This window comes from Emys orbicularis, chromosome 2, assembly GCF_028017835.1.
Source record: "Emys orbicularis isolate rEmyOrb1 chromosome 2, rEmyOrb1.hap1, whole genome shotgun sequence".
NCBI lineage: Eukaryota > Metazoa > Chordata > Testudines > Emydidae > Emys > Emys orbicularis.
This window is the reverse complement of record NC_088684.1, coordinates 100721612-100734420: the sequence shown is the minus strand read 5'-3', so window position 1 is coordinate 100734420 and position 12809 is coordinate 100721612. Positions and strand designations below refer to the sequence as shown.

Sequence of the window (12809 nt, the reverse complement as noted above, 5' to 3'; positions counted from 1 at the left end):
GGACAAAGCAGAAGAAGTACCACTGATTCTTTTGAGGAGTGGAGGTGGGGTGGGCAACAAAGTGAGGGGGGAGCTGCTGTATTCCTCATCGGAGGGGAATGAGGAGCAGATCATGAATTCTGTGAACTACAGGAGGGATGAGGATGCAATAAGCGGGGTGGCCCAAAGGTTTTCTGCACACCTGGGAGGAGATGGGGAAGTAGCCCTGAAAAGGGTGGGGAGGAGGTTGCATAATTGTTTAGATTTGGACACATGGAATCCATTTCGAGGGGAGAGACAGAATTTTGATGTATTGGGAATGGGAATATGTCTGGATTTGGAGGTGTGCCTTTTCTGGTCAATGACAGTAGCATCAGCACAGGGATTTTCTAGCTTGGCTGTACACATCTAAAATGCTAACAGTTCTATAAATCTGTGTGTGTGTCTTGGGGTCTCCATAATGAAGGAAGAAGTGGAAAAGGTAGATCTGGATGATTAATGAATTGATTTATTCATGAATGACGAGTTCATTTTTTAAAAGCATAAATTCTCAGTGGCTTTTATTTGCATCAAATGATTCAACTGGTGTTCGTGAAAAGGTCAGAGAAATGTTCAGAGCTCTACAAAGTCCTGTAAATTAAAAAAAGAGCTGCCGAGTCCTTGGAATTTAAGTGCAGTGTCTGTAGCCAGAACTTCCCCCAGGAGGAGGGTAAAAGTTTGATATGTAAAAAGACATGCAGTAACCGAATACCACGATAAGGTATTTGGTTTAAATTTTTCTTCAATTGTTCGCTGGACCTCACTGTTCCAGGTGATGGGTGAAGTATTCCTTATGCAGCATTCTAGTGCAAAGATGCATTTATAGCCTCCAGGATAGTGTAAAGCTTAATTTTTCTCATGCATGCATGCACACTTAAGGAGTGTTTAAAGCATGAGATCTCCTTTTATCAGTTCTAGCTTAGAGAGTAGAGAAGTAGTTCCAAGAGAAAATGTATTACATGCAGAATAGCTTCCCCAAGTGGTCCATCAAGGATGTGGGGATTCCTTTTATTAATATCCTGTAATAACTTTGGTGTCCTGGATGTTCGTTCTTTATTGATGGCATGGTTCTGTCAGTTGCTTTATTTTATTTCCATTAAAATGTGATTGATCCTGAGTGGGTTATGAGAGTAGAAATAGTCATTCCATTATAGAGTCTGACTTGTGGATAAGTGAATATCATTCCTTTGGGGAAAATGCTTATTAACCAATTTTGTCTTTTAAAGTCCCATTTGCAAAAGCTTAGCTTCAAATGGAAACTCTTAATGTTTTCTCTGTGCTAACGGTAGGTATTTATCCTGATCTAAACTCTGTTGTATTGGATTTATATTACCTAGGTTTGGAATTTGACCTCTTCAAATATCCATTAGCCTTTCAGATCTAGAGAAACGAAGTAAAATCCTTAGATAAGTTACCTTCAGCCTGGCTTAATGTATGATGTTTTTAAAAAGCAGCAAAATTGTTAACCATAAATGAAAACTTTTTCATAGTATAACACATCATAGAAATGTCACGGCAGGCTGCAAAAGGGAGAGCAGATACTCCCAGGAATGGTGGGTAACACTGAAGTTAAACTCCCCACACTGGTTATCAAGAAGCAAAAAAAAAAAAAGAAATCACACATCCCCCTTTATTGCATTCCAGTTCTCTGGCTCCCAATCAGCACCTAGGTCCACTACAGTGAGAAGTTATTTAAAAAACTCTGCTCACATATACCAAATGTTCTTCTGACCCCGAAGGGTCAGCCACATTACGAGGTCAGTATAGGTTTGGACCTTACCCAAAATACCACGCTGCCAGCCAATCCTTTAGCATCTAAAACTAAAGGTTTATTAAAAAGAAAAAAGAAAGATCAAGAAGAGAGATGTTAAATGATAAAACAGTCACATACATACAAAGACTTCAGGTTCCTAGGAGTATTGGTGAGTTTGCTGGCTTGAAAGTCCCTCTGGAATACATCCACAGCTTGGATGGGTCATTCAGTCCTTTGTTCAGAGCTTCAGTTTGTAGCAAAGGTTCCTCCAGAGGTAAGAAGTAGGATTGAAGACAAAATGGAGAAGATGCAACTGCCTTTTGTAGTCTTTTGCCATGCGGCCTGTGCTTCCTTTTGTTTCAAACACAAACGGACCCGCACATGGCTTGAAATCCTTAGAGTTCTGTCTATAGGCATGCCCCTGCATGCCTTGTTGAGTCATAAGGTGTATCTGCCTTCTCTCAATGAGTCTATTGTATAGCTGATGTTCCTTAATGGGCCATCAAGCAGGCTAGGCAGTGCTGATGCCAAACTATCTGGGAGTGCCACCCAGAAGCATAGCACAAGTTTGCAATACAGACATACATACATATCTATAACTCATAATACAAAGGTGATACAAACACATAAATGAGATTATCATATCTGGCAAATGATAACATTTTTTGCAGATACCTCACACGGTATATCTGGCATAACTCATTACAATTTTACAATATTCATATTCATAATATTCTCAAGTGTCCCCCAGATTCCATGAGGCATCACATTATAGACCAAAATTTTCAAATGGTGCCTAAAGGTAAGCAGTTTAATTTTGTATTATTGCACATAGCTTTAGGCACCAAAGTTTAAAAATTTTGGCCATTGTACATAAGGAATTGGTATTTTATTTTGTTCTATAGTAGAGCTAGAGTATAATTTGTTAAAAATTGTATGTAATAATACTTGGTCTCTTTAATTTAAACTGTTTTCAATTAAGGTTCGCAAAGCACTTTACAAGCATTTGTAAATGGGGGGAGAGAACTTCCCCCCTCTGTCTCTCACTGCTCTATTTCTGCATACCATATGCTTCTCACTGAGGATTTTGTTGGCATAAAGTTTTAGATGTGAGCCAGTACAAATGTGAATTTTGGTAGCTTGCCAGACAGTCATGCAGTACATTAAATCAGTTTGTTTTCAACTTTGTTGGGATATGGGTGGATGGAGAGAACAGCAGTGTTTAAAAACAAATTTAACAATTTTATTAAAGCTAATGTTAAAAAAATTATATAATACATAGGTTGAGAAAAGTGTATGTACATCTGGGTATAGTGCTTAGATTATCCACAAATACAAAGTTTGTTTTTAAAAGTCATATGATACACATAGTACATAATCAACAAAAACCCAAATTTAGGTGAATACATTTAAGAATACAGTTTAGATATTAGCATCCAAGTATTCAGGTACATCATTCATGAAAAGTTGTACAAAGATTTAGTTGTGGAAAGCAAAATATATCAATGAGTGAAGATTGTCCCTCAGTAATTGAGCATTTAGGATAGGTTGTCCATTTAGAAAATACAATCCATGAAGAAAGTATTTCAATTACTTTCCTGACTGCACTTCTCATTGGCACTCTAGCTTATCCCTCCTGGTTTTGCCGATGTCCGGTGATGTGCTCTATGTAGATGTCCCTCGACCACCCGATGGCGTCCAACACCATGAGTTGCCATATCAGCCGAGCGTAGCACTGAATGATTCCACATTCCCGCACCACTCACTCGTTACTGGGGTCCCATGCGCCCAGGGCTCTGATGATCTGAACTTGGTAACCCTAGCTCTCAAGGTTTCAGCCAGAGGGGTGTATTTCTCCACCTTTTGAACTCGGGCATCCTGGAAGGCCGGGGTCCTGTTCTCGAAGGGCACTGTGACGTCCATCATGATGATCTTCTTCCGGTCCTTGTTGGTGATGACGATGTCCGGTCGCAGTTGGCTGTCGGTTCCGGGGATGGTGGAGTTCACGGCAATCTTCCCTATGGGTGGTGGGATGGCTCTGGCCAGGCGATCTTGGATGGCATTGTGTCGCAGCTGCCAGGCTCTGGAATGAGGCTTGCAGATACACAAGACATGGGGTAGTGTCTTGTTAGCATAGCCACACGTCCTACATCGCTTGTCCCGATTCCCGTAGCAGACAGCTCCGTTCAGCGGAAGGCAGTTGATCCGGCCCCTGTGGATGAACCTCCAGTCAGCAAATCGGGTGAAACTGCCCCCGGGGAGGAAGTGGTTGCTGGCGTCCCACTTGCAGGTCACCTCAAACCCCTTGCCCTGGTCTGGCTTGCGCTTCAGGTTTTCCACATACTGGCAGCGGATGGCATCCTTCAGGGTTCTCTCCAGCATGGTTCTAGCTTTCAGAGTGAGGATTGTGTGGTCCGTGTTCTTCACCTGTGGCACCAGGACTCCCAGCTCCTGAGTACTATAGCAAATCCTTTCCCATCTGTGAAATCTTTGGTTGTCACTATACTGTGCACCACAGCCATTTGGAACTGCACTGTGACATTGAGGATAGAAGTCAGGAATGCTGGAACAGTTTTTATAGTGGGGGTGCTGAGAGCCATTGAACCAAATTGTAAACCCTGTATATAATGGAAACTACTTCAAGCCAGGGGGTGTGGCGGTACCCTCAGCACCCCTAATTCCAGCACCTATGATAGAAGTCAAATAATTTTGCTCCTAAACCTAAAGCAGACCCCTACCACCTGAGCTCATGCAAAATCTCTGTTACTCTCAGCATAGGGCCCATGCCAAAGTCAAGCAGTTCTTTTCATGTCCAGTAAAGAGTAGTGGTACACCGATGTGCTAGCCATTTAATTATTTTGTGGGTGAATTCCGCTACTACACCCAAACCATAGTGAGATTTTCCTTGCACTTCTGGCATTTGGGTAACATACTGTATATATAGTTCCACAGTTTGCTAAACTATTGGTGGAAATACTGTGAGTTAGATTCAGGCGTGTGTGGGTTTTGCAGGTAGGTATCGGAGCCCCCAAAAGTGTTCAGCTAGGTTATAGAGATGATATGGCTAGGATGGCTGCACTGCCTCAGCACTTCCCTGCTGTGTTTGTGAAAGGTGGTGTCCTGTGGAAACACTGGGGGAATTTAAACCTGTTCCCACTTTCCCTTCACTAGCAACAACCTTCAGGGAGATAGCCAGTACTATAAACACCTACCCTCCTGGTGTAGTGGAGTCAGGCCCATGCAGGGAGGATAATTTACACCACCTTTTGTGCCAGCACGAGTGACTCCAACCCTGTATTCGTCAGTAATTGAGATAATCTATGGAGGGCTAGACCTGATGTTTCCTTTTCCTTCATCAGTATGGTAAAGAACTCCAATGACACTCCCTCCTCCCTTCTTGCTCATGGTGATTTATCAGCCTTAGTATCTCTTCTTCAAGGGGATCTAGTTTTATGGTGTGTGTCCTATGAAGAAGTTCACTTATCTCATGAAGTGATAGTTTGTCCTTGTAAGATATCTATGGATTATTAAGATAAACACCATAATATAATCAGGCCTCAGAATTCGCCACTGAATATTCCATGTCCATTAGAAAGGAAACTTCCCATTTGGGGGAAAAATACCCAGGAATTCTTTCCCTCTTAGCAAAAAGACGTACCAAATCCAATAAAAAGGCTATATTTAATTGTAAGTAATCAAAACAATATGTTTTAATGGTTGTACTAACCAATGAAAATGAATCTTTCTTTGGGGGAAAAACAGGACAAGCAAGAAACATAAATCTTTTATTTAAATCAAGGTTTTCCACTTGCTGATATAAATAAATGCACCCTGGAATCGATATTGGTGCAGCATGATACCATGCATCAGACAAAGTGGACAAAAGAGTGATAATGAAGCACCACTAGTCTTCTTCTCTGACGTTAAGCCTGATGTTTTTGTTATATTCGAAGGGATTGAAACATTTAATTTGGGACTCTTTATTTGCATTCTTTTTAACTCTACTTGGTTGGCCTCAGATTTCTGTATTTGAATAAAATGAAAATCCCAACTCCACCCCATCTTTTGTCACCTCAGAAAATAAACTAATCCTTTGCATCTTTGAGACATGCTGGCTTGAATTTTTCAGCTGGTTGGGTATGAAGAATTATTGGCTCTTGAGGAAAGTATCCTATTAATGTGCAGGAGGTGAATAGAGAGTTTAGAGAAAGGAAATGTAGAGGTAAGAACATTCCCTGAGTGGCTGACCTAGTTTGATTTGTTGTGCTGTAACTATGCATATATTGTTACTCTTTTCAGATTACATTCGAAATGGATACTTGAGGCTTACAGTTATAAGTTTAAAAAATAATTCACAACATTTGCCTCTTGCTGGGAAAGTTGGCTTCTTCTGGAGAACTGATGTGTTTGAAGGCAATGTACAGGTAAATCACTAATGTTTTGTTTCTGGAAATACTTATTTAAAAAAAAAGAATGACATATGCATGCTAAATATGTTACAAAGTTGTTTTGGGTAGTTTAACTTGTAAAAATCTCATAAAATCCAGATGTTATGGAGGTTGTGAAGCTAATGCTGTTCTTGAGAAATGCCTGCCTAGGACTCTGTTGTATTAAATTCCTAAAAGAGAGCTGTCCAAAAACTACAAACATGCATATTTTTAATAAGGAGATTGAAGTAATATACTGCAACAGTGTTTAAAAATACATTTTTAACATACTTAACTTTTGTAGATTGGAAACCTTTAAATGAGTACACATTTGAAGTAATCTGTGCACCAGTCTTTCAAACAGTCCTAAAAATGAATATATACTAAAGAGTTTATGCTTGAATTTGACATTTTGATAATATTATTTTAACATAAACAAATACAATTAATAGGAGTTGCGATTTTGCAGTTAGGCAGGCTGAGCAGAAAGATGTACTGTATGATGAGTGAGTTAATATTTGGTTCCTACATGTTAAACTACCTGCATTGTGCTTTACAGTGTTAATCAGTTGTTCTGGGCAACAGTGAGTGTAAAATTCAGCTTAATTTTTAGTGATTTACTGCAGCTGCTGTTGGCAATACCCACTACAGTTAAGATTGAATTATAACTTCCATTGAGTCCTCACTCTTCAATTGTTTATAACATTCTCAAATTCCTTTCTGACTGAAATTTCTTACGCTTGGTCTTTGCCCAGATGTAGGGTTGCCAATTTTCTAATTGCACAAAACCAAACACCCTTGTCCCGTCCTCTTCCTTGTCCCATACCCAAGGCCATGCCCCTTCTCTGAGGCCCCACTCCCACCACCACCACTCACTCCAGCCGCCCTCCCTATGTCGCTCGCTCTCCCCCACCCTCACTCATTTTCACTGGGCTGGGGCAGGGGGTTGGGGTGCGGGCTCCCAGGTGGGGCCAGAAATGAGGGTTTCAGGGTGTGGGAGGGGGCTCCAGGCTGGGGCGGGGGTTGGGGTATGAGAGCGGGTGATTACTCCGGCTGGGGGTGCAGACTCTGGGGTGGGGCTGGGGATGATGGGTTTGGAGTGCAGGAGTGTGCTCAGGGCTGGGGCAGGGGCGGGGATGCAGGCTCCGGCTGGGGGTGTGGACTCTGGGGTGGGACCAATGATGAGGAGTTTAGGGTGCAGGAGGGGGCTCTGGGCTGGAGCTGAGGGGTTTGGAGTGTGGGAGGGGGCTCAGGGCTGGGGTAGGGGATTGGGGTGCAGGCTCCGGGAGGAAGTTTGGGTGCGGGAGGGGGCTCAGGGCTGGGGTAAGGGTGCGGGAGGGGGTTTGGGCTCTGGGAGGGAGTTTGGGTGAGGGAGGGGGTTCTGACCTCAGGTAGGAGGTTGGGGTGCAGGCTCCGGCTGGTCAGCCCTTACCTCCGGTGGCTCCCAGTCAGCAGCGCAGCAGGGCTAAGGCAGACTCCCTGCCTGCCCAGGCTCCATGCTGTTCCTGGAAGTGGCCGGCATGTCTGGCTCCTAGGAGGAGAGGCCAGAGGGCTCTGCCCGTTGTGTGCTGCGTGCTGCCCAGGCCTGCAGGCGCCGCCCTTGCAGCTCCCAGTGGCCACGGTTCCCAGCCAATGTGAGCTGCAGAGCCGGTGCTCGAGGTGAGGGCAGCACATGAAGCTTCTCTGGCCTCTCTTCCACCTAGGGGGCGCAGGGACATGCCACCCGCTTTTGGGAGCTGTGCGGAGCCAGGGCAGGCAGAGAGTCTGCCTTAGCCCTGCTGCTCCGCCGACCGGACTTTTAACAGCTTGGTCAGCTGTGCTGTCCAGAGCCGCCGGGGTCCCTTTTTGACTGGGCGTTCTGGTTGAAAACCGGATGCCTGGCAACCCTAAAGAGAGGTGAGATTTCTTCTTCTAGTACAGGGGTAGGCAACCTATGGCATGTGTGCCGAAGGCGGCACGCAAGCTGATTTTCAGTGGCACTCACACTGCCCGGGTCATGGCCACTGGTCCAGGGGGCTCTGCATTTTAATTTAATTTTAAATGAAGCTTCTTAAGGTTTTTAAAATGTTTATTTACTTTACATACAACAATAGTTTAGTTATATATTATAGACTTATAGAAAGAGACCTTCTAAAAACATTAAAATGTATTACTGGCATGCGAAACCTTAAATTAGAGTGAATAAATGAAGACTCGGCACACCACTTCTGAAAGGTTGCTGACCCCTGTTCTAGTATCTGCAAGATCAGCTGAGCTTTTTTTTTTTTTTTTTTTTTAAGTTTTGTATATATGAAAAATACATTTTTCCCATTTGTATCAATCAATCAGAAATGTTGTGGTTGGAAAACTGAAAATAGCTGAATCTAGAAATAGCCATATTTGAGAGTTCGAGAGCTATGATTATTTTAAGTCAGAAATGTTATGCAGAGTAGATTACTTTTAAACTTCTTTGAGGCTTTTTAAAAGTTTGTGTTGGCTCTTGAGTTTATACCCTGTTTATGTAGAATTCCTAAGCATGTGTATAAGTCCCATTAACTTCATGAAATTATTCATGTGCTTTAGGTCAATGGGACGAAAGCACATGCTTACGTGATTTACTGAATCAGGGCAAAAAGGTCTTGATGGAAGATGATCTTAGGAGGTCTTGCTTAAAAATGTACTGGGTTCAGGAAGTGTCAAGCTAAAGACCATAAAACTATGGAACTTACACCTAACTGGTACTCTGTTATCCTTTCTTTTTTTAAAAATGTATTTCATGCAAACAATTATTAATGTAACATCAAAGGATGAGAAATTAAGCTCTCAAAAGAAATAGAGAACTAAGGGTGAAACCATCTGAACTCTGCCTCATTGTACCTATGATGTAAAAGGTTTATTTTCACATCTTCACATACGTTTATTTTTTACAAATACACCTCTACCCCGATATAACGCTGTCCTCGGGAGCCAAAAAATCTTACTGCGTTATAGGTGAAACCGTGTTATATCGAACTTGCTTTGATCTGCCGCAGCACGCAACCCCCCCCCCCCCGGAGTGCTGCTTTACCGCGTTATATCCGAATTCGCGTTATATCGGGTTGCGTTATATCGGGGTAGAGGTGTAATATATCAACTGACGTTTTTTATATATACAATGTTACAGGAAAAAGTGGTGCTGTGGGTGATTTTCTTCAACCTTCACATGTTTTGATGATTTCATTGATATTTAAGATATAAGCTAAATTTATTTCTATCTCCAGCAATTGGGTCGATGTGCATAAATTTTGATTGGAAAATAATGAGATGTTATGCACACAGTGCAAAAGCAGTCCAGCCATTATTACTGAAACATAAAAAGAATCTCCATTTGCAACTTACTTAGACATCCATTTAGAAAAATTATCTCTGCTCTTCAAGTAGTAATTATGGAAGCCCTAATATTTGGAGGGTGGGGCAGGCAGACAGACATCAAAGTCTAGGCTGTTCAGATTTGAACTTTCATAGCAGGCCTATGTTATGCAAGAGATCAGACAAGAAGATAACACCCTTAAAATCTATGACCCTTGAATTTACGGAACTGGTTTTCTTCAAACTTGGCTTGTATTTTAAGTCTCATCAAGATCTACAAAGAAAGCTAATTCTGAAGATTGTATGTACTGTATTATAACATCTTGGATGTAAGGTTCTATAATTTAGTCTCCTCTGTACTATATATTATATGATAAAATAATATGATCTGAAGAGAGACCATATTTTAAGGCATACTCATAAGGGACATAGTTAAGATTGAGTTTACATCACTGATCTGTATTTCCTGACTTCTGAATGCTTTATTTCTCCACCTTAACATTTCATTAACTCTTGGATTGTTTTATGATATGGGATATCATATTTGCAGGTTAAGTGACAATACAAAGTTAATGTATTTCAAAAGACATCAGTGTTATGTTATACACAGATGTTTGATTTAAAGAATAAATAATCTTGAGTGCCTAATGTGTCATGATATATCAGTAAAATAGTACATCCTAAGTCCGGACTAATTTGAAGGTAGTATTAATCTCTTTGTATCTAAATGTAACATCACTGTAATTGAACAACAAAATCAGTAATGAAAGACAAGGATTTTGTCACTAAGAAGGGTTAAAAATCAAGGGCATGAGAAAGGAAAATTTGCTGACTTCCCTCATGACATCTTCCCAGGGTTGTGAGTTCAATCCTTGAGGGGGCCACTTGGGGATCTGGGGCAAAATCAGTACTTGGTCACTGATAGTGAAGGCAGGGGGCTGGACTCAATGACCTTTCAGGGTCCCTTCCAGTTCTATGAGGTAGGTGTAGGTGTATATCTTGTATGTGAAACGTTGTGCTGACTTGATTATACTATGAATAAACAAGTGTGAACCAGATATTTCTCTTATATTTTGAAAAATCGCCTTTTTAATTGCTTTGTTTTTTACTTTGTACGTTTGGCTGAGAAACATCAGATAGTTTGTCTACACAACATAATTAATATGGTGTGACCCATAAAAGTGAAAATGTATATCCTTGTTCAGAGTCCAGGAGTAGTTTTAACAATTCTGAACTCATTGCTGAACACATCACCTGCTGTGTATGTCTGCTAAGTATTTGTATACCTTGAAGAATGATAATGTACAAGCCTGTAAATACTTCTTGCATCAAAACACCCAAGAATTCTATATGTTGACTGATGTACACCTTGATATTTTATAGTTTTGTGTAATATTTTCATACATTGTTTTAAAGAATCATTTTTAAGTATTTTATTTAATTTTAGTATATAATTTAAAAGGAAGATTAAAATATCGTATTTGTCCCTTTGGGAATCAAAGACCTCTACAGCCTCTGCCCATTCCTAGAAGGTTAAGCAGGGGGATGTCTTGCAGTATTTTTAGTTTAAAGGCTGATCTCTGTTTTGTGCACGTCTCTATTTATTTTTCTACAGTCATGGAACTCTTTGTGCCTGTTTTGGGATATTGCCTGGTCCATGGAAGTCCTGGGCCAAAGATTAAACTCCCCATGTTTGCTCATAATGGTGGACATCTTACTATTTTAACTAATAGCACACTAATTGTGCTTATTTATAGATATAGTTTTAAATATTTTTAAAAAAATGTTTAAAACATTGCTTATGGTATTGGCTGGTATCACCATGTGCTTGGTGGGAGGCTACCAATGGCATGCGTAGACTATAATCCTATTGGTTGGAAACCTTTTCAGTTAAATAGATTGCAGTCCTTTTACAGTGGCCGTTGAAGTGCTGTGAATTTTACTTTGACTATCTACCTATGTGCCAAATCTTGCAGTCTGTACAGCCCTAAATCAGGGAGAATTCCCCCTAACATCAGTGGTAATTCTGCCTAACTGTGCAAGGACTATGAGATGTAGCCCTATGGTAATTATGATATATGTTGCACATAGAAAGATAATGTTTTTTCCTTATGTTTTTAGAACTGTTACGTAATGGATGTGACCCTCTTGGATGAAACCGAAAAACCCTTCTGGTGTTTCAGTGCCCCAGTCTACATGAAACTTTCTTCCAAGGCATCCTGCCTTTATGACTATATGGGCCACAACTATGACTTAAACTATGTGGATTCAGAGGGTAAAGTCCACGTTGAGCTGGTTTGGATAGAAGAAACCAAGGAATACTATATAGTCAATCTGGTTCTTTATCTAAGCACTGAAAAAGTTAACCGCTGGTTTGGAACAAAATACTGATTCTAATAATTTGAGCAGTTACTTTCCCTGCTGGTATTTAGTTGATTTTTTGGGAGGGGGCGGGGATTAAGGTTGAAATGAACCCCACAATCCAGGTGCTATGAGTTGTTTTGTGCTTTATTTACTGAAAACTCGGAAGTGTAGTCACTTATTTATTTTTATTATTGTTTTCACTTTTGTTATTGGGGAGAGAAGTTTAAACATAAAAAGTAATAGCTTTCCTGTGAAGCACCATGATGTGTGCTAGTCTCTGTTGCAAGTACTGGGCATGATAAGGGTAAAAAGATCAGTGTCACTCAATACAATCTTATCTGGCATAGTCAGATATGTAATGCTGCTTCTGAAACAGCTATTGTAAACATGACTGTGTTCTCTCTCCATATTTGTATGTTCTATACTGTTTCTAAGAACTTAAAAACCACCTTGAAAAACTCAACTCCATGAAGTCTGAAGTAACAAAACGGTGCCAGAGTGTTATTGAGTGAGCCTCTAGATAATTGTCCTTTAGATAATGATGAGAAACTATTGCTAAATGACCAAACTTATGCAGAGGAGGTATTTTTAATCATAATTTATCATTTAAAATTCATTGTGGTAGGGGCTTTAAGAATTTAGATTGAAAGGCACAGGGATGACCAATGTGGGGAAGAAGGCTTTTGCCAAGGGAAAGACTTCTATAGACCCTTTTCTTAAAAGTTGACAGTTAAAGCTGCTGTTGGGTCAGAGGGAAAAACGCAGTTGTTTTAATTTGGTTGCATGTATTGTGGTCCATGTCTGAAAACATTGAAGCCTTTAGTTAGGAACTGAAAGTGATATGTTGGCCCCTAAATAAGGGGTCTGATTTTTTCCCCCCAGAGGAGCTGAGTGTCATCAGCTCCTATTGACATAGTTAA

General features: G+C 40.8%; 1 protein-coding gene across 1 annotated transcript in view; it reads left to right on the top strand.

Moving 5' to 3' along the window:
- The window catches only part of FBXO15 (F-box protein 15), a 30144-nt gene extending 18228 nt beyond the window's left edge, over positions 1 to 11916 (top strand). Inside the window, exons 8-9 of the mRNA XM_065399959.1 lie at positions 6071 to 6195; positions 11647 to 11916. Coding sequence (XP_065256031.1) covers positions 6071 to 6195; positions 11647 to 11916 — 395 coding nt within the window. The remainder of the gene's footprint in view (positions 1 to 6070; positions 6196 to 11646) is intronic.
- The last annotated feature ends 893 nt before the right edge of the window (positions 11917 to 12809 follow it).